A 23,915-nucleotide genomic window follows, 5' to 3' on the forward strand; every position below is an offset into this window, starting at 1 on the left:
GGAACACAACTCAAGCACATGAAAAATTGCCTAATGTTCATGTAGTGCAATGATTGGGTATGTTCTAATTGGACTTTGGACGTTGTTTTCATGGTACGTGGTAGAATGTAAGTTGTTTGGCGGGTGAGTTTTGAGTAAATGAGCGGAAAAATACATTTGAACTTAAAATGAGCAAAAAGGTTAAATGCAAACTTTTCATATCCCGATAAATCTCGACCTCAATCGAAGAGGCTCCGCGAAGGCCACAAACTATTACACTCATCAAATGAACCCAATTTATGGTTTATGTCACTCTTTGTGCACAGCCTCCTAATTCCATGACATCATTTGCAAGAAAACAATTCCCAAACACTGTGATTTGTGCAAGATATCCAAATGCTGTGATATGATTGGTGCAAGCTCAAGATAGGGAAATCTGATTTTTTTTTTCAATTAAAAAAAAAAAAACTCAGTAACTATTTCTCTTGACCCGAACCATTCCCCATCCTCGATTCCCTGTGGCAGTGGTAAGCTGGAAACCTATTTTGGTAGCGCGGAAGCGCGGTAAGAATGCATTCACCATGGCGGCTGCTGCGATACCGATAAATCGTATATTTTCCCAATCGTTGCACCAATGTTATTATTATTGAAAAATTATGGATAGTCATAAGAATGGAGTAATACATGGCAGGGTGTTGACGGTCTTGAATACTCTGCGCGATATTTCAGAAGCTGTCACAGCAAGCGACGTGATTTCTGCGCAAGAAACTAGGGTAGAATTCCTGCTCTCTGCTATCGAGTCAAGTGCCGCCGAGCTACACGAGCTTTTTGTTGGAAAAATGGACGAGGACGACTCAGGAAACGCCAGCTTTGGGGAGGTAGTTTTTTTAAATTGCTGCTGCTAACTACAACATTTTCAATATAAAAATTTTCAAATAAACCCTTTCATTGCTTAAAAATGTGAAGAACGGGCATATTTCAGATGGATAATGTTATACAACCTTTCACATGATGGTCAGGGTGAAAGTGTTTGGTAATGGAGAGTGCAAATGCAGGTTGTAGGTTGCGGGTCTAGTGCAATTATGAATGCAGACATAGTATAACCTATACAAATGAGTTCAAGTTAACCAGAATCAAACTGACTGGAACTAACAGTAAAAGAGATAAATGTCTAAAATTTTCACTAACTGCTTCTAAAACCTGAAAGGTGGGACTGCTGATGAAGTATGCTGTTTTTGTTGCCAATCTCTCACGAGGGGCTGGGCAGTGGATGTTAAGCGTCAATCAATTTGAAGCTCCAACATCCCCTCTGTGGCAAAACAAGCTATGGGCATTTGAACCTCCAAAGATTATTCTGGCAAGATTAGTATCGACCCTTTTCTTCTGAGCCATCTGCTCATAAAATTGAAGTTTTTTACTTAAAACACCTCCATAACAAATGATAAAGCACTTTAATTCTGCTGGAAAGACTTGACAGTTGTGGTTCAAATTCTCCATCCCACTTAAGTAGGCTTCAAATTTCACCCCCAGGGCTTGGATGTCAAATGCTTGTGGGTTTTTCCCAGGGGTAGAGAGGGGATGTTGAAGCTTTGAATTGATTGGTGCATTATGATAAGTTATTTACTTGGCAGGACTCTAAACTCTCATGCTCACTATTACCAGGGGTTAAGTTTGTCTCACATCCATGGCTACCAGTAATTTATTTATGGTAGACTACTGTGCAACCCAAGGGTAGTTAGTACTTTCATGTGACTTAAAGCAACAAAGTCTCATATAGTATAGTCTGCCTCACTGGAAGCTTACTGTGCACTTTTGAAGGTTAAAGTTAGTTAAAGTTGTTAGGTTTGGGAGAGAATTTGGTGGGAGAAACCAACAAACTTTTGTTGTAATTACCTCAGTGTTTTCATTTTGTACCTGGAAACAGATTATTCTGATTTTTTTCTTTAGGACTCAAGAGATGCCAGTGAAAAACTACTTTTAAGCAGTTCTCATTGTAATGACTCACATGACCTGATTGAGTTGAGTGATGACGAGTTTGATCAAGCAATGGCCGAGGTAATAAACATGATAAAACTTTTATTTTTTTGATAACCAAATGCTCAATTTGATTGAACTAGAGATTCCGTCTATTAACTGATATATCAGAATCATTTGGTTTACTACAACTAACTCTGAAAAGTGGCTTAAAATTGTATGTACTAAGTTTTAGGATGTAATTTTGATTGGCTGCAGGAATGTAAAATGTGAAAAAAACTCAAATCTGTTGGAAAAGTTAAATGTGGCTTAACCCAAGCTTTCCACACAATCAATGTTGTTATTTTAGTTTTTGCATTTAAACTCTAATGTTTACACCCATTAAGAAACAGAAAATCATACAAAAGTTCAAATAAATCCTTTTTAGGAGGGAGTAAAGTGTTTTAAATTTTTTGATCACTTAAGAGATAAGCATACTTTTCCTTGTCTTCAAGGTTGACATTGAGGAAATCTGCAATCAAAGTCAAGCTGAATCAGAGATTTCAGATACTGACAACAAGGAGGTAGATCAATCAACAGAATCAGAAGGTGCCTTTCACTAATAAGATATATTACTTTTCTCTCCCTTGAAACACAGTTAACTCAACATAAATATATTAATTAGTGTTAGTTTTACTTCAAAATAATTGGAAAGATAAGATTATAAGATATCTTTAGTTAATATTGAATGATGAGATAATGGTGATAATGATAAGTTGAGTAAAAAAAGCAATGTTAAGGAAAGAAAAGTACTTATTGACAATGAAACATGGAAAATAAATTTTTTTTTCATTGACTGAAAAATCTTCATATTTCAAAAAAATATTTCCAGTTAATGCAGTTTTTTTTTACCAAATCATTTTCTTCTTTTAAATCTTCTCATCAGATATGGACGAAATCAAGCCAGATGATGACCACATAGATGTGCTGAAGAAATATTTTGGTCATTCTAAGTTCAGACCGTGTGTAGATCAGTTTTCCTCTGCCTTGAATTTGTGTTAATGAATTTATACTTGTTTGCACTTTTCTTTACCACTGACTGCTTTCCTAAATACATATTTTTTGAAATATAAATTTATATCTTTCAGTATGCAGTGGAAGATAATAAATGAAGTGCTTAATTCTAAACGGGATGTTTGTGTTGTAATGGCAACAGGTAACTCTTGGATTGACTCTTGGGTCTGCTTCTATCATGAATAAATACAGTGTAGTTTAAACCCAAGAGTACCATTTGTTCTTATCCCATGATACCCTAACACCAGTATGCATATTCTCAATTCTGTTCTTCGTACATTTCAAGGTGCTGACAAGGAGAATTTGTTTAACAATCAAGAGCCTTTTTAGTCAGTGATCATTTCCTTTAATCTTGTGGCCTTTATTTTTGATTCAGTGGTAATATTATTAACCCTTTAACTCCCAGATCAAATTTGTAATTCTCCTTACTGTCAACCATACAATTCTTTCAATGTTAGTTCAGAGAATTTAGTATTGGATTAACTAATTATCCCCCAATGGATATTTTTCTTTATTCTCATCACTTATCTGGTTGATATTGTATTGATATTGTAAGGAGAAATTCTGTCTTGGTCACTCATGGGAGTTTAAGGGATAATTTTGAAAAACATGAGAACATACAATTTTCAAAATCATCACTTACAAGGGACATGCATTGGAATTTATTACATTGTGGGGCTAATGATAAATACTATATTATCATGGATGACACAATTCTTTTTTATTTTTATTATACACCAAGGTACTTGTACCAAATAATCTCCATTGTGATGTGTTAATTCTAATGACCCATCCATTTCCTGACATCAATTGCCATCCATATATTTATGTAGGATATGGAAAGAGTTTATGTTATCAGTACCCCTCTTTGTACTCTGGAGGAACAACAGTTGTTATATCACCTCTAATCTCACTTATGGAGGATCAAGTTACAAAACTGGGGTAAAGACTACAGAATGAACTCTTAAATTTAGGTTTCACTTAATTTTTCTTAATTCTCTTGGTTGCTATTAATATTAATATATTTTAGTATATGGCTGGCAATGCCCATGGGTAATATGGAGTGAATCCTGTGTTCCTATTGACTGACTTCATGCTTGGCCAATAATGTATAATTATATGTTACATGTTGCTCAATTTTATTGAGTATCAGAAGATCATTAATCTGGAATAAAGTGGTCAAATTGCAGTAAGGGAGAAGTAATGAAGAAGCAGTGAAGGTTTCAAAACAACAAATTGTACAAGAGTCAATCCACTTCATTTACAAACATAAAATTTTTAAATATTCATTTCATGGTGAACTTATTAAGTGCAAATTCAATTTAGAATGCATTATATTGTATTTAGTCTAACTCATAAGCCATACAAATTTCATCTTTTTTCTGTAATGGTTATGTTTTAGGCTTTACAACATTGCAGCTTGTTATCTTGGGTCTGCTCAAAGCAACAATGCCGAAGTAAAAGCTGGAGTTTTGAGGTATTCTAGAAATTCTCCAACTACCTTTCTTGAGGCAGTGGACATGATCTGTTTTTTAAAAAATGCTTCTCCCTACCTGATGACTTTTGAAAGTCTTATAGTCATTTCTGGTATGTGTTTTTCATTTTCCAGGGGACAGTATAGAGTGGTATACTTGACTCCTGAATATGTTTCCTTAGATACTACATTCCTAGCTGAAGTACAGAAGTCTGTAGGTGAGGATATAACTGAAAAGAAACAAATAAAAGCAAAGGTACAAATAAGCCAGTTTAAACTACTAGGCTGCTAATTATTCACAGGCTGCCAAACCTTCTCAACACTAGTACTCTTATTCTTCAGTGAAGTTTTACACAAAATCTTATTGGATCAAACATGTTAGTTGTGATACTAGCTGAAAAAAAAGTACCTATAAATAGTTATATTTAATATTTATTTGCTCAACAGGTTTAACACTAGTTGCAATAGATGAAGCACATTGCGTGTCTCAGTGGGGCCATGACTTTAGATCCTCATATCGTTCACTTGGATGTATCAGGGATAAACTTCCTACTGTAAGAAAATACCTTAAAATATTTAATACACATAATAAATTTCAATTTTCGAGAATAACTAATGTTTGATAACAGGTGAATAACAAGTCAGGTTTGTTTTGTTTTGTCTTGTTTTTTTGGAAGGAGAAAGGATAGAATATGTTAATTTATCAAAGTGTGGAATACCCCAGAGTGACTTGATTGAAGTTCTTATGAGGATGTTGTAATGGAAAATATAGTTTGAACTGTTGTAGTAATAAGCACTTAACCCTGGAACTCCTATGAGTGATCAAGACACAATTTCTCCTTACAAAGTCAATACATTATGAGGCAGAGAAGCAATGAGAATAAAGAAAAATATCAATCAGGGGATTATTAGTTGATCCAATACCAAATTCTCCCAGCTAACATCATATGAATGGTATGGAAGACAATAAGGAGAATCACTAAATGAGATCTTGGGAGTGAAAGGGTTAAAAGGCGAAATCACAGGGAATATTGTCTATTTGAAAGAAACAATGTTGTTAGGCACACAGAGTATTGAGGTTTGACTTGTGGATTAAGTGACACAATGTCAAACCACAGTATTAATAGACAAGTAGGACTAGAACCAAAGTACACTATGCCAAGAAACCATAGGGAACTCAGAATAAAATTTAATACTCTTTTGTCTGCTAACTAGCTTAAGGCTCTAGAAACTGAACTTTAGTGGCGAAGCTCAATTGATTATTAATGTTTTAGGTTTGCAATAATTTACTGAAAAGGAAAGCAAATCATATTTGATACTCAGGCCAAACTGTTTGAAACAGAAGAGACATCTCACTGCAAACAAAAAGTTTAATGTGTATTTGCTTTGACATAGCATGACCCTTTCCTGCATCTCCATTTTGTACATTTAAGGTACCCATAGTTGCCTTGACAGCCACTGCTACTCCTGCTGTAAGAAGAGACATATGTCAATCTTTGAAACTGAAAAATGCTGCTTTTGTTTGCACTGGATTTGATAGGTAATCAAGCTCAAGAGTTTTTTTTTTTTTAAGATCATTATTAATAATAGTTTTAAGCTTTATGGTACAAGATTTATTACACTGGTTTCATCAATAGTGTTGTGCATCTTACAGACCAAGTATTAATTAAATATGACTAACAGAAAAGTGTGGTTAATTAAGTAATTGAAGTAATTGTTTAAGACAATAGTTTGGTAATAATTATGCACATGAATTACTTTGTAGGTCAAAATGTATCTGCAAGCTTTCCTTAGTCCATGTATATGTGGTGATATGTTTTAATGAGTGTTTTCTCTATAATTTGCAGACCTAATTTGTATTTTGAAGTATCCAGAAAATCAGGTAGTATCAAAGATGACTTTAGACCCCTCTTGATCAAAACAGCAGACAGGTAGGTTGTTACTTCTTTTCACTAATAATTACAAGTATAACTATTTTGGGTGTAAGCACTGTTGAGATAAATTTGTTTCAAGGATGTGGCACTGTACAAGGGCAGCCTCCTGAGTGGTTTGAAAGTTAGATAATGCTATCCAAAAAACATATTTCTACCAAATGGATGGTGCAGTATGCCTTTTCATCAACTCTCATTTTCCTGATAGTGATTTTATAATTCCAACAGATAGAACTAAATCTTGCCTTTAACTGACCTTAGTCATGTGATTTGGATGGGAACTGTATCACTGTCAGTAGCTGGCCTCCCTCCCTCCCTCCCAACATGTATTTATGAAAATGTTGAAGCTTGTTATAAGTTTGTCCAAGAATTTTCTTTGTTTGTTTACAGAAGTAAGATTGAGTACTCTTTTGATGGTCCAACAATCGTTTACTGTCCAACAAAGAAGGCAACAGAAACAGTTGTCAGTGAACTCCGTGGTAATTTATTTTGTGCTCATCAAGAAAATGATCGGCTATAAGGATTTCTGTATGATAAATGTATGAAGCTGTGGGTACTAAGATAAGATATAGGTTTTCATTATGTAATCAAAAATCCCTTTATACCATTACGGAAAAGCTTTTTGCAGGTTTTTACAAAATAGCTTACACAGATTGCTCTTAAAAGTAGGATTAAGGATAGCATTTTGCAATAATAATGAAATATACACCTATATGTATGGGTGGTACAGTAGCCTAATGGCTAGCTTTCTGAACTCTGGCTTAAGAGGCCCTGTTTCAAGCCCTGGGCAGGTCACAGATTATGTTTTTGGGTACTTCTTGTCCCTCACATGTGGCAGTACCTCTCTCTACCTTCTGTGCACTTTAAATTGCTACAGAAACTGAGATATTGAGCTGCTTGGCCTGTGACTGTACTTGACTTTATAGTTGCTGTGGCTTCTATATCTATCATATTTCACGGACACTGTCTCTATCATTTTGTCCATGTGCAGAAAGGGGTTCACTAGCTTCCTTGTTTACACTGCATGATTTTTAAATCTGTGTGAACTTGCAGGTCTTGGGGTGAGATGTGAATTTTATCATGCTGGCCTAAGCCCTGGGGAAAGAAAAAGAGTTCATCACCTCTTTATGAGAGACAACATTCAGGTGTGCATCTTTCTGCATAATATTTCTCAATCAATCAGTGTCTCAGATATGTGTCTTGGAGATACATATCTTGAACATAAACCCTAGATTGGCTTTCAAATTTAAACTGTTTAGTTTATGTGTACATTTTCACTTTTTGTCACTATTTTTGACTCAGTGCATTGTTGCAACAGTGGCCTTTGGAATGGGAATTGATAAGCCAGATGTGCGAAAAATTATCCATTATGGAGGTATGCATTTGTATGATTAGGCCAAAGTAAATTGTGGCCATTTACATCCCTTTTGCAATGCCTTTTACTAAATGGTAACTACATTATTACATACATTTTACAATTATCTCTCTACATTTCTCTCTTGTTCATGAAAAGTCCTTTCACCAGGATTATTTTTTGCGAGTGCCCTTGGAATGAGCTAATGTTGTTATTTTTCTCACCTGGTTGCATTTTTATTGTGGCAAGAATACCCCATAAAAATTTTTGCACCTCAATTTAAAAGGTAATCTTGAACTATGGATCAGTTTTCAATGAGAACTGGTAACTGATGAAATTCACTGTCACTAAAATTCACATGTGAAGCAAGATTGCTGCTTATTTTCTCTGAAATTAACAACTTTAGAGTAAAGAGAAATCTTCCATAACCCACCTACTTTACAGTGTTTACTGTCTACTTCAATACTTATTGAAACCCTTGTGGGTTTTTTACCTGAATTGTCTGCCAGGAATCCAATAGTTATGGAACAGATGAGTCTATTAGATTTTAGTGAGGTGGATATAGACAGAAATAAGTGATGTCATTTTTAAGTAAGAAATTCAAATTTTTCTACATTAGCTGTGCAATATTTTCTTGCACTTAAAAGTTTTTCATTGTTCTACCATTGTTCTACCATTGTATGATTTACACTTAAAAAAACTTAAATGCAGAATTAAGTAGCGAAAAAAATATGCTTCATTCAGTGTAACAAAAATATGGAAATTATTTTCTATTTTGGATAACAATTCTGAAAGGATACTATGCTTACTTTGGTGTACTGAATTTCTTGCTTGGTTTATCCTTAGCACCAAAGGATATAGAATCTTATTACCAAGAAATGGGTCGAGCTGGTCGGGATGGGTAAGTACTATTATTGTACCCTGTGAACTTTCTGTGTTTAAGATATCATGACCTATTGATTTATGTCTTCTTTTAGCCTTCCCAGTACATGCCATGTGTTTTATAGCACAGCTGACTTTTCCCTTAACCGGTGAGTGTTTGCATTTCAAGTAGGGTTGATACATTTTTGTCCTAAAAAGGTGTTGGTATTGATGTAAGTAAAATATAAAACAGACATTCTCATTGTGAATCACAAACTCTCATTAATTGAGAAAAATAGATCATACCTCACTAAAAAGGAATAAAGATTGCTATCTGAAGAATAAGCACTTGTTACAAAATTTACTCACTTGCAACTACCCTTGGCTACCTATTTCCATAGAAGTCATTATAAATCCAAGAAAGAACCCAAATCAAATGGTGATATGACTGACCATTAGGATTCAGAGAAAGATGTTTTTGTCACAAGGGGGTTACAAAGGATAAACTCTGAGTCCCCACCAGGAATTGAACCTCATACTTTTGGAATTTGCTCTGATGCTCCATCACTGAGCCACAGAGACTCTCCATGGTGAGCTGGTTTATCAGTGGGTGCATATGTAGCTTGGCATTCAGTGAATTTCAGTGACAAACATTTTGCTTTTCCAAACAGACAAAAACATCTTAAACTTAAAACAAATGAAAGAATTTTATCTTTTTTTTCCAAAGTCACTTGTTGAATGATGTCAAAGCACAGTCATTCAAAGAACATAAACTGAAAATGCTAAACAAGCTTGAACAGTACTTATCTACAACAGAATGTAGGAGAAGGTGGGTAACATAATTTTGTTTATCATATAGACCCTTTCACTTCCAGGATTATCAGTGCAGCAGTTGTTTAGCATTGGAAAAGACATCCTGAGGCTCAAAAAAGATGTCATTAAAATTTGTTTTGTGTCTGTAGAACAATTTTAGCTTACTTTGAGAATTCAGTTGACAAGAGCATTGGTGGAAGAGATGACTGCTGTGATAACTGCCGAAACAGGTTAGTGTTCTTTCATTGAAAAATATAAGGGTTGTTCACATCAAGGTACAGATGTGTGTGACACATTATGATTCACATACTAAGTAAAGGTCATATTATATTTAACACTGATACCTCTTCAGGTTTATGGAGGTTTGGAATAGAAAGTTATCTGGGAAAAATTAGATTTCCAGAAAACCTGAGCAAACATTGGAATGAAATGGATTATAATAGGAAACCTCTCTCCCAACAGGTCTTTTTCTTGTCAGGTTGATCTGCTATTTTGCCATGATCACCCACATTATGTCCTTAATAGCCTGCAAGAAGACTGTTATAGTTGTTGTCACATTAGGTGGGCCTTTGCACCTGTGAGAGCATGCCATGCTCCTAAGAAAAATAATTGTTTAAACCAGTTAATCAAGGTGAAGCTCTATATTGTAGCAACATCTTCACAATACTAATTGAAAAATGATTAGTGAAGAGAGTGTGTTCGTTTAGGGCTCTTAACCCGCATGTGAAAGATGACAAGAGAGACTTTACAAAAGAAGCTAAACTGTTGCTCAATGCTGTGATGGTATGTTACTTAAATTTATTGCAATTAATGACTCTCTCCAGTACTCCACATGCATTTTGATTTTTATATCAGCATGTCATTTAATCACTGTTCTTTTGGATGTTAAGACTCTTATGCTAGAGTTTCTTGATTTGTATGTTGGGGCTGTTTTTTTTTTTTGACAGTCAAATACAGTAAAATGGAATAGAGTCTTCTGCTGCATGGGGTGGTAAACCCTCAACGTTAATTCTCTGTTGCTTTTTTTCTTATCAGGTTGCAGGGAATGGTTCCTATGGTATATCAATCCCTATTTTAATGCTACGGGGATCAGTAAGTATAAGCACAATGCAGTACATTTACCTCATGGGCACAATATGACTATAATCTGCCTTTTTCAAAATTCAGTCACACTACTGTTTTGGAGCATCATATTGTATTGCTTTAAGGCCAAACATGGCACAGGCTTATAGCCATTAATTAATCTAGAGTTGGGTCCAGGCACACAACTTCCCTAGCTGGGATAATGCTCTAGACTGGGGTGTTATATGTCTCTTAAACATGCTAAAAAGGTCTGCTGATGATGAGCTTATGCACATGAAGGCTTTAATATGAACTCTATATTGTCAATTTTTTATGGTGGAAAAACAATCTGATTTTCTGTTAGGGAACTGAAAATTGCAATGTAACGTAATAACAAAGAATTGCTAATCTAGTGATTATTTTAATTCCCTTTTTTTATTATTTTGCTACTGTTAAGTGGCATATTTATCCTTTGATAAATTTTTTTTTCTACAAATGTACCAACCTTGTAGAAAGAGCATTCTTGTTAAATTTTTATTTCAGAATAACCAAAGAGTTCCACAATGGCTGACCCAGAAAAAAGAGTTTGGGACTGGCAAGTAAGATAAAGCTTGAGCTAATTCTAACCATGATCATTTACAACCTTTCTTGTATCCTTCCAGCTGGCTATAAAAATCCAAGATAGTGACCTCATATTTTGAAAGACAACTTGTGACTATTACAGAATTCTTGTTCGTTAAAAAAAATATGTCTAGTTTTGTCACACATTGAAAACAACCTCAACTGCTTCTCCTGTCTGCTTCTTTTAGAATTCATCCAGAGAAGTGGTGGAAGAGCTTTGGTGAGCCTATTTTTTCATTCTTGTTTATTTATCATGCCCCCAAACACTGAATTCCTCTTTAATTGTTCCAACTTTTCAGGCCGTCAGCTCATGAGCTTGGACTTTCTTAAAGAAAAGACAAATCCTGGTGGATATGGTTCTCTCACAGCCCTCTCTGGTAAGTAAACGAATTTTTTCATATCTCCTCCAGGATTTTGATTACTTTTTCCTGATCACATGTTAATGAAATGAGAGAAACGAAAATGGTCACTCAACCAACATTAAGATGTGGTAAAAAAAACCTTGCTAAAGGAAATCAATAAGTGCAATTAAAATAAAACTGGATCTATTTATCATGATGAGAACAAGGAAAACATCCAACAAACTGGTAATCTGAACCATACTTACAAATTCCTCTTTCTGTTTTTCTTTCTCCACTCGCCTGATTGCCCTCCTACCTGTCTGTCTCATTGTCTGTGTGTACGAATTGTAAGCAAAGGGAGAGAACTGGCTGAGAGAAGCCATGTGGAATGATTCTGTCAAAATGGAACTAATTCCCAACCAGGTTTGTTTGGACCATTTTTGTCCATACCATTTGAGTCCATACATTACTTACGACTATTTCAAGGCTTTGTATTTTGATGAACTCCTTTTCTATCTGCAGGATCTGTTGGCAACAGAAAAACAACCTCAACCAACAACCAGGTATCAGCTCAAGCCGTTTTTCGAACCTCTTTCTAACTGCCAATGTCTCAGCTCATCGAAGCATGTCACATCGAAATGTACATGTCAGCTCATCGGAGCATCTCTTAAAAATTTAAAAAATATTTTGTTCTTTTCTTTTAAAAAAACTTATTAACCAATTTTTTCAGATACTTCTCATCCTCTCCTACTGTTCCGTCTTCACCTACTTGGAATGAGAAGAGTGTACCTCTGGCTACGTTGCCTCAAGTAACACAACAAGAGCTCTTAGTGGACGAAAAAGAATTAGAACTTCAAGTAAGAATACTATTTTACTGAAGATCTAAGCGAGAGACCTTTATACTGCCTGGTTTTTTTTCTTCTTCTATTTTTTTCTTCGATCCAAGCTTGTACTCAGAAAGAACTCATCATTTCATTAAAAAAAAAAAACTAGAAATGTGTCCCTTCGAAAGACCCAAACTGTTTGTGAACTGTTTCAAAACAACGCATTGGAGATGACGTCTTTTTACTAAATAATTCCAAATATATCAGATACCTCTCTCATTTCGTTGATTACCCAAGTAGACCTTATTTGTTCTTCCAGGGTTCTTTGTACACAACACTTATAAAGCTCAGGGCAGAGCTCTCTCACTCGCTGGACTGTCCGCCCTACATGATCGCCACGAATAAGATTCTTCTGGACATTGCCAAATACAGGTGAATTGTCTGTACTGCTTATATAACTCCCTTCCTAAAGTCATCTACATTTATCACAACATATGAATCGAATATGGAAGCCATCTTCGCAGTTAAGAACACTTCTTAAGCAGTAATGAAAATAAGGCCTGGAAAAATTTAGGTCTGAACAGGATTTGAACCCATGACCTCTGCGATACCGGTACAGCGTTCTACCAACTTAGCTGACAAACCAACTGGTAGTGTTCATAACTGCGAAGATCGCTACCATATAAATTTATTTATCCGCAGTTCACATATATGATTTTCATGTAATCACAGTCAGTTTTTCATTATTTCACGGGTTTATTTTGAACCAGCATAATGACCAGCTCCCAGTTAGCTTGTTAGCTCAGTTGGTAGAGGTCTTGGATTTAAATCACGTGCAAGCCTGAATGTTTTTTTTTTCTTTTTTGTTTCTGGCCTATTTTCTTTATCCGCAGTTCACATATATTATTTTCATAAAGTCACAGTCAATGTATGAATCAACAGAAAAACACCCCCCCCCCCCCCCCCTTCAAGTCGTGACGGAAAAACTGAGATAAATGTTTGGAACCATTACACTAGGTTGCCATTCTCGTACACACGGTTTTCCGTTTTCCTTTTTTAAGACGTGGTGTTCTTTAATCTTATATTTTTTGTTGTTGCGACTGTTCTTGTGTTTGAAAAATCTGATCTACTTGTTCATACATTTTTCATAGTTTCCAGGTCCTTATCCCAAGTTTAGACCATGAATCTTTGCCTTTGACCTTTGTTTGGAGAATTTGTTGTTTACTGTATCCGATATTCCTCTTAACGAGGCTGTCCTTAAATGTAACGACACCAAGAGATTATGAAACCGTAGAAGGAAGTTTAACACACCACTCACACTGGCAATCAACGGTCAAGTTAATGAATAAACTACTCATTTCTTCATCTGAAAAGCTGTAATTTTTACTCCTCAGGCCATCCACCACTGATAGCCTGCTCAGAGTGGATGGCGTGTCCGAGAGACAATGTGAACGATTTGGAGAACAACTGGCCAACTGTGTGGCAAACTTCTGTAAGGAGAATGAGCTTACTGCAGACAAGTTTAACGACAAAACTAATTCTGTGCATTCAACAACTAAAATTAACGTAAGTTTTCTGCTTTGGGCCTTCACTGATCGTGGAAGTATTCTAATTTCGTTTCATTTGCTGTGGTGTTGTCTTGTGCTATGAAGATATAAGGAGTACATATTTGATTAATGATACATTTTTATGAAGTAAATCAAATAAATAAATTAAAAGCATGATAAATTTTAAGCTCGGTGAAGAAATTGAGATAGATGTTATATACTTCTTGTAATGAATTTGGGACAAAGATAACATTGTGAGTCCCTATGAGGAAGCGAACCCCAGTACTGAGCCACAGGGACTCCACGGTGAACATGCGTCCTTCATGCAGCTAGGAACATCGGTGTCGAAAGTGTTGTGTGTGTAAAAATTAGAGAGATGGTATATTTTGAGCTTGGTAAAGTCCTTGTGAGGACCCAGAATGTTAGCTTTGTCTTGTGCTCTTGACAAGACGAATAACCATCTTTCTCTAAATCGAGTAGCTTACTGAACAATATCTATTCGTTGACATGCCAGGGCTACAAGTTTAATTTAGTCTTCGAAACAAGCCCACCTCCCCGCCCTACCGTCTATGAGGTCAAGCGTTCTAGCTCTTCTTTACCTGGCTGATTTGCCTCTCAGAATTATTTCCAACGCTTGAAATACAATCGTGGATGCGAAATGAAGAGAACCTAATGTAAAATACGATGATAGCAATGATAAGTAATGGTTTTCAGCCAATCAACAAATCCTTTTCAGGCATGTGCATTCAGGGATGTGTTTGTGTGTAGTTTATATGATATTGCTGAGGTTTAAATGGCGATCGCCTTTCACTTTTTACCACTCAGTCGCAGACCTACGTGGTAGAACCTGTGGGAATACGTCGTCGTGAACTGAGCCAAACAGAGCTTTGCACCTTCAACATGTTTCACGAAAAACAGATGACCATCGTAAGTATTGAATTCAATAGTCTACGTGAGTAGTGGGTTCGATTTCCGACTCTCTCTTGAGTCCAGCCTTCGTTCCTGCTTATTTCCCACTCGCAGCCTGTCGTCCAGTCTGAGAGAGTATGAGCACATGTCTTCGGACAACAACATCCTTCCTCTCAAAATGAAATTGTTGGAAGGCTCCACCCATGACGATACGCCCAATGTCTCACTTCCTGATTGTGACTTTGTTAATTATCATAAAGGTTTACAACTGTGCGTTTGATTGGTTGATATATAATCAAGAACCTTTCGTTTATTACACCGGTAAAGCCATAGTTATTTTATAAAAGCAACAGACCTCTCTCTCTCTATCGTTTTACCGACGTAATAACCCTCGGTTGATGTTAGGAGAACACGCGGAAAGTATGAAAATCATTCACTACGGCTCGTGATTTACTAAGTCTTCACGCTTGTAAACCGAAAGAAAGTACAATTATGAGCTCAAGATTTCTATCATTCGTTACTTGATGAAGGCGAAGACTGTCCCACTTTTTTGAGCCCGGTCGGAGTTTTGTACTTCGTTTCCCAATTTTCATTATCCTCTACGTTACGAATTCATTGGGTTTGTTTTTGCGACATAGAAATACAATTGACAGCGTTACAATATGACCAATATGACAAAGCCTCTTCAATGTACAACATTTCTTACAGAAAGAAGTGGCTAAAGCACGGAACTTGGTGGAAGGAACAATTTTTGGCCACCTTGCGGAAGCTTTGAAGGCAAATTACCCCGTGGACTATAAGAGAGGTGCGGATATTTTGTGTATTGGTAAAGACGAGGACGAATGGGCTGTCGAGATAGAAAAATGGGCTGTCGAGATAGAAAAATGGCCCGGCTCGCACTTTTCGTTTTTCTCTCCCTCTGTTTTATGGTATGAAATGTGGACATCCTCTTTCAATCTCTGTCGTTGCATTCATCACGAAAATGTCTAACTGGGGTGCTTTGCATTTCATTTTGTGCAGCGGGAATCACTGAAGAAATCCAAGAACTGGTAACAAAAACGATCAGATCGCCCCCAATTAACTCAGGTAAAATCATCGTTCAGCCGTTGTTTATATGCGTCATTATGTGGCATAATGGGGGGTGCAGGCTGGAATGGGGTTATGTGTCCTTTACTGACGTTTTCTGGTAGTTAGGAGTATAGAGGTTTAATTACAACTTTAGATTGCCTCTTCTTCAAAGACAAAGGAAGGAAGTCGCCTGCACCCTTGGACCCTATCTCCTGTCACCCCATAGCCATTTGGTCACCACTGAGGTGACCACAGAGGTGAACCCCGATTTGAACGCGTTTGCTCAGAGTCCTGGCCTGGGGTCATTGTTGTGTTCTTTACATACATTACCATGTTATTGTCACCATGCCTTCTTCCATTAAGTAAATTTTCAGATATGGATCTAATTTTTAGAAGGTTCGCACGACTGATAGTTTTAGGCTTCTGATAAAGACATGTACATTTCCCTTTTTGCAGACATAAGCAAATTATCAGCCATAAAAGATCACTTACCTCCTCATGTGTCCTATGGCCATATTAAACTGGTCATCGCCATTTTGGAGCTGTCATGTGGCGCGGTCTCTCAAGGCACCTCAGCGTTAACGATGTGCCAGATGTCCTTGGCATCGGGCACCCAACTGAGAAATACCCCAAGTGAGCCAACTACGCCTTCTCAGGAAACAACGAGAAAACTTCCAGGGTGGCTGTCTGGCAAGCCGGGAGGAAAGAGGAAAAATCCTTTTTGAATGCAAACCTAAGGGCATAAGGCTATCTACTTGCGCTGTTTTCTAAATAAGATTCGTGCTCCAGTGGAAATTACAGGGGCGTAGTTTCTTGTTAACGGTGGTAACTTTCTGCTTCTCCCCTGGAGAAAGTTACCTATGGTTAAAAATTGTTTTTGTTAGGTTTTCCGTTGCACATTTTTGCTTCGTAAAATTCCGTGGCTTTACATGTGCGCTGAAGATATCTCCTTTGAGGATTGGTTTCATTCCTACAATAAAAGAACGACTATGTGTTCGTCAAAGAGGATTGTTTAGTTCATGAGAGCAAATACGAGTGTATAACATGTAAATTATTTGTCTATTAAAGTGGGCATGTAGCCAATTGTGGAAATAAACTGATATTTTATGCTATGTTCTGTTTCCGGAAAGAACATTTTAAACATTCTGTCAGCAAACTGCCTGTATGTCACTGAATGGTAGTCGTATTTAATTCAGATATCGTTTTCAGATTACTGTACAGGCTTTATTTTAACGTCCTTCATCAAAGTCTGCACGGCTTGTTTCTTGATGGAGTATCTCTTCCCCACATAAAAAAACAAAACAAAACAAAGCAAAAAAAAAAGAGAAACAGCCAATTGCCGTCGCTATGAGTGTAGAAGATCCGTTAACTATCGTAAAGTGTATTTTTGAATTTGTGGCGTCATAACTAATATTTGCTCCCGCAGCGAATCAACCCAAGGCCTTTGGAAAGCCTGTCATAATTCAAAATCCCTAGCTTTTAGGGCCTCTTTGAGCCCTGATTGATCTTGTGCATAATTAACAAAGTAATGTTAATCAAAGTGCTCTGTGAGCAAACTCGTTAATCTAGGTAACTTACATGATTTTTTGGATTATGTTTAATGCTATCTGGTTTAGGGAGTTTTGTGGTTGATTGTCATATTGTAGGAGAAATAGTTCAGTGTTCGCTAATAATGTGGCAGAGAAACAAAGTAACGTTTGGATAAGAAGGCACTACAGTTGAAATGATCATGCTATTACATTTGACAAGGATGGATGATGTCGTGTTTCAAACATATCATTTTTGTTTCTGGTTCAAAAGAAAAAGTTGGTAGTAAATATGGGTGAAAAGTGAAATTTACTGTGTATCATTGTCAATATTGGAAAATCAAAGCAATACTGTGTTAATGAAAACATTTATGATTCTCTCTTTATCAGATGAGACAAGCGGAAACGGGTTTTGAGTGATATATTTAAGCCTAGACTACCACCGTCATTTTGATGCTAGAGGGACTTCAAACGCGATGTTTGTCGAGTTAGCTAGGCTTAGCTGAAAGGTCTCTGGTGAGTCCCTTGGCAGGGACGAAACATTCATATGTCAGGCAAGCCATTGTAAAATTCTCACTCGGCTAAATTCGAGTTTTTACTTTTGCTGCAGAATGGCGTTTTCAGGTTCTATTTATAAGCGAAGCTTCGCGATTTTCAAATTAGATGGGAGTTTCTCATATAATTTTGTGCTTGCCCCTTTTTTTAAGGAAAAGAATGGAAGACCAATGCATAAACTTAGATCTCATATTCTTCCTTGTTTATTAGTTTATTGTAGTTTATTTTTGCTGGAGAATTAACTGGGCGTCGCCATCGCCGGTATGTGTCACTGCGCAATGTTAAAAGAAAATAGTACTTTTTGTATGTAATAGTATAATTAGTCGATTGTGTTGTTAATAGAGCTGGATACTGTAAGTAGTGTAATTATTAGTGACTGTAAGTAGAGTAATGTAAATAAGCATTGTAATTAGTGTAAGTGGTGTTTCATATTGTATTGTAAGTATTGTGTTTGTAATTAAAAAAAAAAGGTTCTGTTTAGAAGGACGTACAAGGGCACGTTCACGATGTTTTCGATGGAAGTTTGATGTAAAGATTACGTGAAATGCAAAGTCTAGGCGATATTCTATTCAAGTTGCAACAAGGCGATGGGGAAACGAGGGTTATTTTCCTTAGTCGAGAGAAATTAGGGAAAATTAAGCAAAAAGAGCAGAACAGACTTCCAGCTCGTGTAACCAACGTAGGGTTTGCCGATGATGAAGAATATAGAATGGACATGTCGTCTAGAGTATCCACAGCGAAGAATATCTAGTTCTTTTAGAGCCTTGCTTTTCATTAGCTTTAAAAACAGTTAAAATGATCGGAAGAACTGCGAGAGCATCCTGTTTAATAAATATTACGAAAATATATAATAATATCTTTTTCACCTTCGGTAGCGTTTATTGCACAAAGGCTAGTGGGGACCGAGGAAACAACTGAAACAAATAATTCAAATTGAACTTAACATATATTAAAGTTCACACGGCAACCAAGTGGATAATTAGACATGGTTTGATGCTGCTCTGGTTTACTGATTGAAAGAATGTAACCGAAGAAGTTACAATTCATAGACCCAACATTTCGACACTCCTGTCTAGTGCCTTCATCAGGGGTGATCTACAAGAGGTCCTTTTATATGATCACTAATTAGCTGCCTTTTTTCTGACGAAGTGTAAATAGGCGTCAGGAAGCAAGCCGCCATCGTCACGATTTAAAGGAGCGTTTGCGGAGTTAATATGCCAAGCCTCCAAACAAAGGCGCTGGTGGTAACGTCGATTAGTGATGATAATTTTAGAATTATCCCACCCAATTGTATGGTTGGTCAGGCATGTGTGCTCCGATGAAGCTGAATTTTCCTTTTTGCAAAAGAAAACCGCTTTTCAAGGCTCTTTCAAACGTGTACCAAACTGGCGTTTGGCCTGTCCGATGTATTCGTTGTCACAGTCATTGCAAGGAATAGAATAAATGGCGTCGGTTCGTTGTTCTTTCGTGACAGGATCCTTAGGCTTAGCGAAAATATGCCCCAAAGTCTGAAAAGGTTTTTGAGCAACTTTAACGTTGTGGCTATTCAAAATTCTCTTGATGGGTTCCGTAACACCCTGAATATAAGGAATAACAGTAAAACCAGTCGCTGGTTCCCTTTCATCAAGAGAGTTACTAGTTGTAACTGGTTTTTGACAGTTACGGAGAAAGGTTTTTGTATAGCCATTTGCCTTTGGGATATTAGAAACATATTTCCTCTCCTCAGCCTTCGAATCGAGTGAAGATAGTAGACAGTCAGCCCTCCTGAGTAAAGTTTTGGCTACAGACTTTTTATGGCAAATAGGGTGGTGAGAATCGAACCAATGACTTTCCCTGAAAAGCTGTAAATCTAAAAAATTCCTAGGAATTTCTGGGAATTTTTAGGAATGTTTAAGAATTTTTGGGAATTTTAAGCAATTGAGCTAGTCTATTTCACCATTTCAAGTTCCAACTCGACATACGCAACTAGACCGTTTATCCTCTGGCTTAACTATTTATGTTTAGGGTGTTCTGTTTCATGAAGAAAAACTAAACCGTCTATAATTTGGCCATGCTATTCCTTTATTAGCTATGCTATCCTGCAACTGATCCTTAGGCCAGCTTTGTATTTGCGGATCTATTTGACATCCTTGTATTTTTGGTGGAGACGGCCGCCCTTATGTGTGGGTTATTATGCCGGTAAACCGATAGAAAGTGCGGTCTATTGCATTTTGTGTTAATTATAATGGAGAATAAAACTGATACTATTTGCATAGTGTGGACAACCCTAACCAAACGTTGGTAAGAATTGGTTTGACTCGGGTCACAAATTGGTGCGGGCTTAAGTGAAGATGCCTCTTAGAGTCCTGGTCCCTCTTTTACACAGGTGTCTCACTCCCACGCACAAAGCGGACCATATTTCTGCCCAACCCATTTTCGCCTTTGGTTCAATAATGGCGGTCAAACTGACTAATATTAACTTGGGAGCCCTTGAAGATGAATTCAAAAAGTGGGTTTCGAGGAAAGGCGACGAAGACGTCGGTACACTTTCCATTCTTGTCACTGGTAAGAGTGGCGTAGGGAAATCTCGTCTCGTAAATGCACTTGTCGGTAAAAAAGTGGCCATCGAAGGTCCGGCGAAAACCCCGTGCACTGCAAACATGAACTCGTATCGCACACAAATAAACGGTATTGAAGTTGTTGTGTGGGACTCTCCAGGCCTACAGGATGGTACATGTGACGAAGAAAAGTATCTTGAAGCCATGGAGAAGCAGCTTCATGAAGGCCTCGATGTTATGATCTACTGTATGAAGATGGACGATAAGCGCTTTCTTCCAACCGACGAGAATGCCATACACGCTCTTACCCGGAAGTTTGGAAAGGACTTGTGGAAAAATACCGTGATAGCCTTAACTTTTGCTAATAACGTTAAAGATCCCGATGGAGGAGATAAAAAGAAGTTCTTCAGACGTGACTTAGACTACTGGAAAGAAGTGATAGTTAAATTCTTTGGAGGCATTCCGGAATTCTGCCCAAACGAAACATCAGACATTCCTCTTGTCCCAGTGGGACTTGTCAGAAAAATAAAGCTGCCCACCTGTGATCACTGGCTTTCTGAGCTTTGGATCAGTTGCTTTAAACGTGCAAAAGTTTCCTCCAGAATCAACTTGTATCGTATCAGTGTTGGTCGAGTTCAATACCAAGGTTCCGAGAACTTAAGGATCGGTTGTGGTTTGGAATCTGATGCAAGCGACGTCGATCCCGACAGAAGAATTCCTTTAACAAAGGAACAACAGGAAGCCTTTTGGAAAGGTACATGGGAAAGTTTTGTAGACTACTGCATGAGAGTGAAGAAGTATTATCTTGTGGCTGGTTTAGGTTTTGCAATTTTAGTCAGCCTATTTATCAAAAAGTAATAACGTCAATGTGATATACATGTGTACTTCATTGTTTTGATGCCGAGTCCTCAGGGCTAGGTACAAAAATCCGGTTTTCGAGTCTCGAGAGATTTTCAGAAATTTTAGGGATTTTTAGAACAATTATGGAATTTTGGACAGTAATGTTTCGAAAAATACAGCCGATAGCATAGAAGCAAATTAATGTGGTTCGCAGAAGCTTCTTCCACTGCTTTGTACGATCTCCGGAATGCAATCAACATAGGCTAATGCAAGTTTTGATTTGGCCAGTGAAATCGGAACTGATGTTAGCCAGTTTGCTAGGAAGCTATAATGCAAGTTTCCAGCGGCTTCCAAGTGGTACTTCGCCAGGTACTTTTGTAATAGCAGTGGTTGTCATATGCATGTTTTTTGCCTCGGTTTTGCCGAGTGAAATGTCTTAATTGTTGTTAGGAGACAAACCTCTTACATCGTTAAATGACCATTTGAATCAGTTTGAAGGTACTTCCATGCAATTCCACCAAAGGAATGTCGTATTTTATGGAAATTATGTCATTAAAAAAAAAATCACTTAAAATGGGAATTTTGGAGAATTTCTGGATAGATTGAAAGGTCATTTTTATGGATTTTGGTATCTAGGCCTATGAGTCTTACGCTGAACAACTCAGGGGAGGTACTTGGTTGCCCAAGAAGCACCTTCTCCTTTTGAAAGATAATTTTATCTGAAAGGAAACCTCCACTGGCGAAATAAACTCTCATTATATTAAGACAAATAATCTTTGAAGTTACATTTTTGTCCAAAAAAAGGATTGAAGGACTTCATGGTGTGAGAAAAATTCTAACAGAAATTTTCAAACTGGAATTATTTGTGTGTTGCCATGTTGAATCATGTAAGGTGTTACAGTGAACATTATTATCTGCATGGTCTCCTTGGGACTCCTGTGCACAAAGTAGCATTGTATTGTCTGTGATAATAATGGCAAATGTGTGATGTCATTCAGGGCTCCAAGCTGCGACCATACTGGTTGTCATGGTAAGTGACAAATACATTTGGTAACTAAAATTTTGACAAGAGCCACCAATTGGCAACCAACAGAATTAGGAAAAAAAGTAAAAGAAAAATGTTAAACATTTACTGATACTTGGTCAAATTATCAAATTAACAAATGCTGGTAATGCTCCTGTCTTTCTCTTCTCTCCCAAATATGTGTAAACCTTAAATGAGCGGTTATCAAGTTGAACAGATTTTGTTGAGATAAACTTCAATTGATATTATTATATTAAAGCCAGAATTATCTACCCATAGCTTTTATTTCAAAGTGTGCTGATTACAAATATAGACCAATACCACCATCATTACTAGGGCATGCTGTGAACACCGATCTCCAAGACCTTGGACAAATAGAAATCAGTGACTGTGCCAAGTCTTTCCCTGTTGTTCACAAAGATAGTTATGTATTGTTATATAGATATTGTCCCACTGATATGAGTTTTTTTTCAAATTAAATATTTTTTCAGTAGGGGGGGAAGGCAACCAAAAATTTGTCTTGTGGTGACCATTTTATAATAAAAGGTTACTCAATGGTGACTTTTTGAAAAATTGAGCTTGGAGCCCTGTCATACCTCGAGCCAAAATGGCGCCTACCAGGAAATTCAAGCATTAATATTTCTGGTACTTCTTTTATACATTTTGGTTCTTTGTTTCTTAATTTTTCAAACACAACTTCATGATACAAGACATTTCATTTTGAGGGTGACTTGTACTACCTTTGGAGGTTTCCTTCAAACATCACTAATATGCAAATTTTAAATTTCTGAAGAATCTATTTGGCTGAAATTATATCTTTATTTTTATTATTATTATTATTTTATTTATATATTGAATTATTAGGTGGCTTAAACAAGAATTCTAACATTCATTTACTCAAACTTTCTTGGAGTGCCCAGCACTCGTCAGAATTGTCATCCAGACAAGTATTAAACTATTTCAACCACACTAACAATGTTCCTTAGAGCCATCTCAGATGCAAATAGCTCTTTGGAATAAAAATTACTCAAGATCAACATCTTCTAAGCCAAACTAAAATATTCAATTATTATATATTATTTGTTAAACATTTCCTCTATACTCAAAAGCTAGAAAATAAGAGTAGCACTTATGATTATATTATACCAAAACTCACTGTTTGACTCCAATTGAAAAAATTAAATATTTAAAAGTTTTCCAGTTGTTTGGATCATACTGAAAAGATTATTTGATCTACTTTACTGATACTAGAATTTGTGTATTGAGCATGTAGAAAGGAGAAAAACACTGTAATAACAAAACTTTTGACAGTAAATCTTCATTGTTGGCTCAATAACTACAGTTATACTTTTTAGTTTTTATATAAACTTTTTAAAGAAGGTAGATATTATATTGCTTTTTGGCACTGTTTAAAGTAATTTTGTAGGTATTGAACACTTCAAGTATTTTTGAGCTATTGCCAAAAAATATGTGATTAAAAAAATATGTGCCTTTTACCAATAATATCAGTAAAGTAAGTATCTTCTGCGGTGTTAGTTTGAAGCAATTATTATTGCAATTATCAGAATAGTAAGTGGTGTATACTAATAAGATTGTAAATAAAAACAATATTGGGATTGTAA

General features: G+C 36.6%; 1 protein-coding gene across 2 annotated transcripts; it reads left to right on the forward strand.

Annotated features, from left to right (window-relative positions):
- Window positions 1–515: 515 nt before the first annotated feature.
- LOC113683099 (bifunctional 3'-5' exonuclease/ATP-dependent helicase WRN) lies at window positions 516–16,923 on the forward strand. 2 transcript variants are annotated; one of them, XM_027200304.2, is made up of 32 exons: window positions 516–857; window positions 1,927–2,034; window positions 2,448–2,541; window positions 2,879–2,954; window positions 3,081–3,148; window positions 3,840–3,948; window positions 4,409–4,483; window positions 4,616–4,698; window positions 4,928–5,034; window positions 5,914–6,020; window positions 6,328–6,411; window positions 6,802–6,890; window positions 7,465–7,556; window positions 7,714–7,786; window positions 8,612–8,666; window positions 8,743–8,796; window positions 9,354–9,455; window positions 9,589–9,669; window positions 10,147–10,222; window positions 10,475–10,531; window positions 11,045–11,100; window positions 11,311–11,342; window positions 11,422–11,499; window positions 11,816–11,886; window positions 11,986–12,026; window positions 12,194–12,320; window positions 12,607–12,719; window positions 13,682–13,853; window positions 14,660–14,761; window positions 15,452–15,548; window positions 15,764–15,829; window positions 16,268–16,923. In XM_027200304.2, the coding sequence occupies exons 1-32, from the start codon at window positions 636–638 to the stop codon at window positions 16,534–16,536; spliced, it is 3,036 nt and encodes a 1,011-aa protein (XP_027056105.2). In that variant the 5' UTR covers window positions 516–635; the 3' UTR covers window positions 16,537–16,923. The 2 variants fall into 2 exon arrangements, with proteins under 2 accessions (XP_027056105.2, XP_089054663.1); XM_089198537.1 differs by having other exon boundaries at window positions 527–857; window positions 2,448–2,516.
- The last annotated feature ends 6,992 nt before the right edge of the window (window positions 16,924–23,915 follow it).

Source organism: Pocillopora damicornis, chromosome 2 (assembly GCF_964200805.1).
Source record: "Pocillopora damicornis chromosome 2, jaPocDami1.2, whole genome shotgun sequence".
In the NCBI taxonomy this organism is placed as follows: domain Eukaryota; kingdom Metazoa; phylum Cnidaria; class Anthozoa; order Scleractinia; family Pocilloporidae; genus Pocillopora; species Pocillopora damicornis.

Excerpts from the sequence above, each read along its gene's own strand:
- LOC113683099 (XM_027200304.2), top strand. The coding sequence starts at position 636 with ATGGATAGTCATAAGAATGGAGTAATACATGGCAGGGTGTTGACGGTC. Across the intron at positions 6,021-6,327 it reads GTTTGCACTGGATTTGATAG|ACCTAATTTGTATTTTGAAG; the intron begins GTAATCAAGCTC and ends TATAATTTGCAG. Across the intron at positions 8,667-8,742 it reads GGTCGAGCTGGTCGGGATGG|CCTTCCCAGTACATGCCATG; the intron begins GTAAGTACTATT and ends GTCTTCTTTTAG.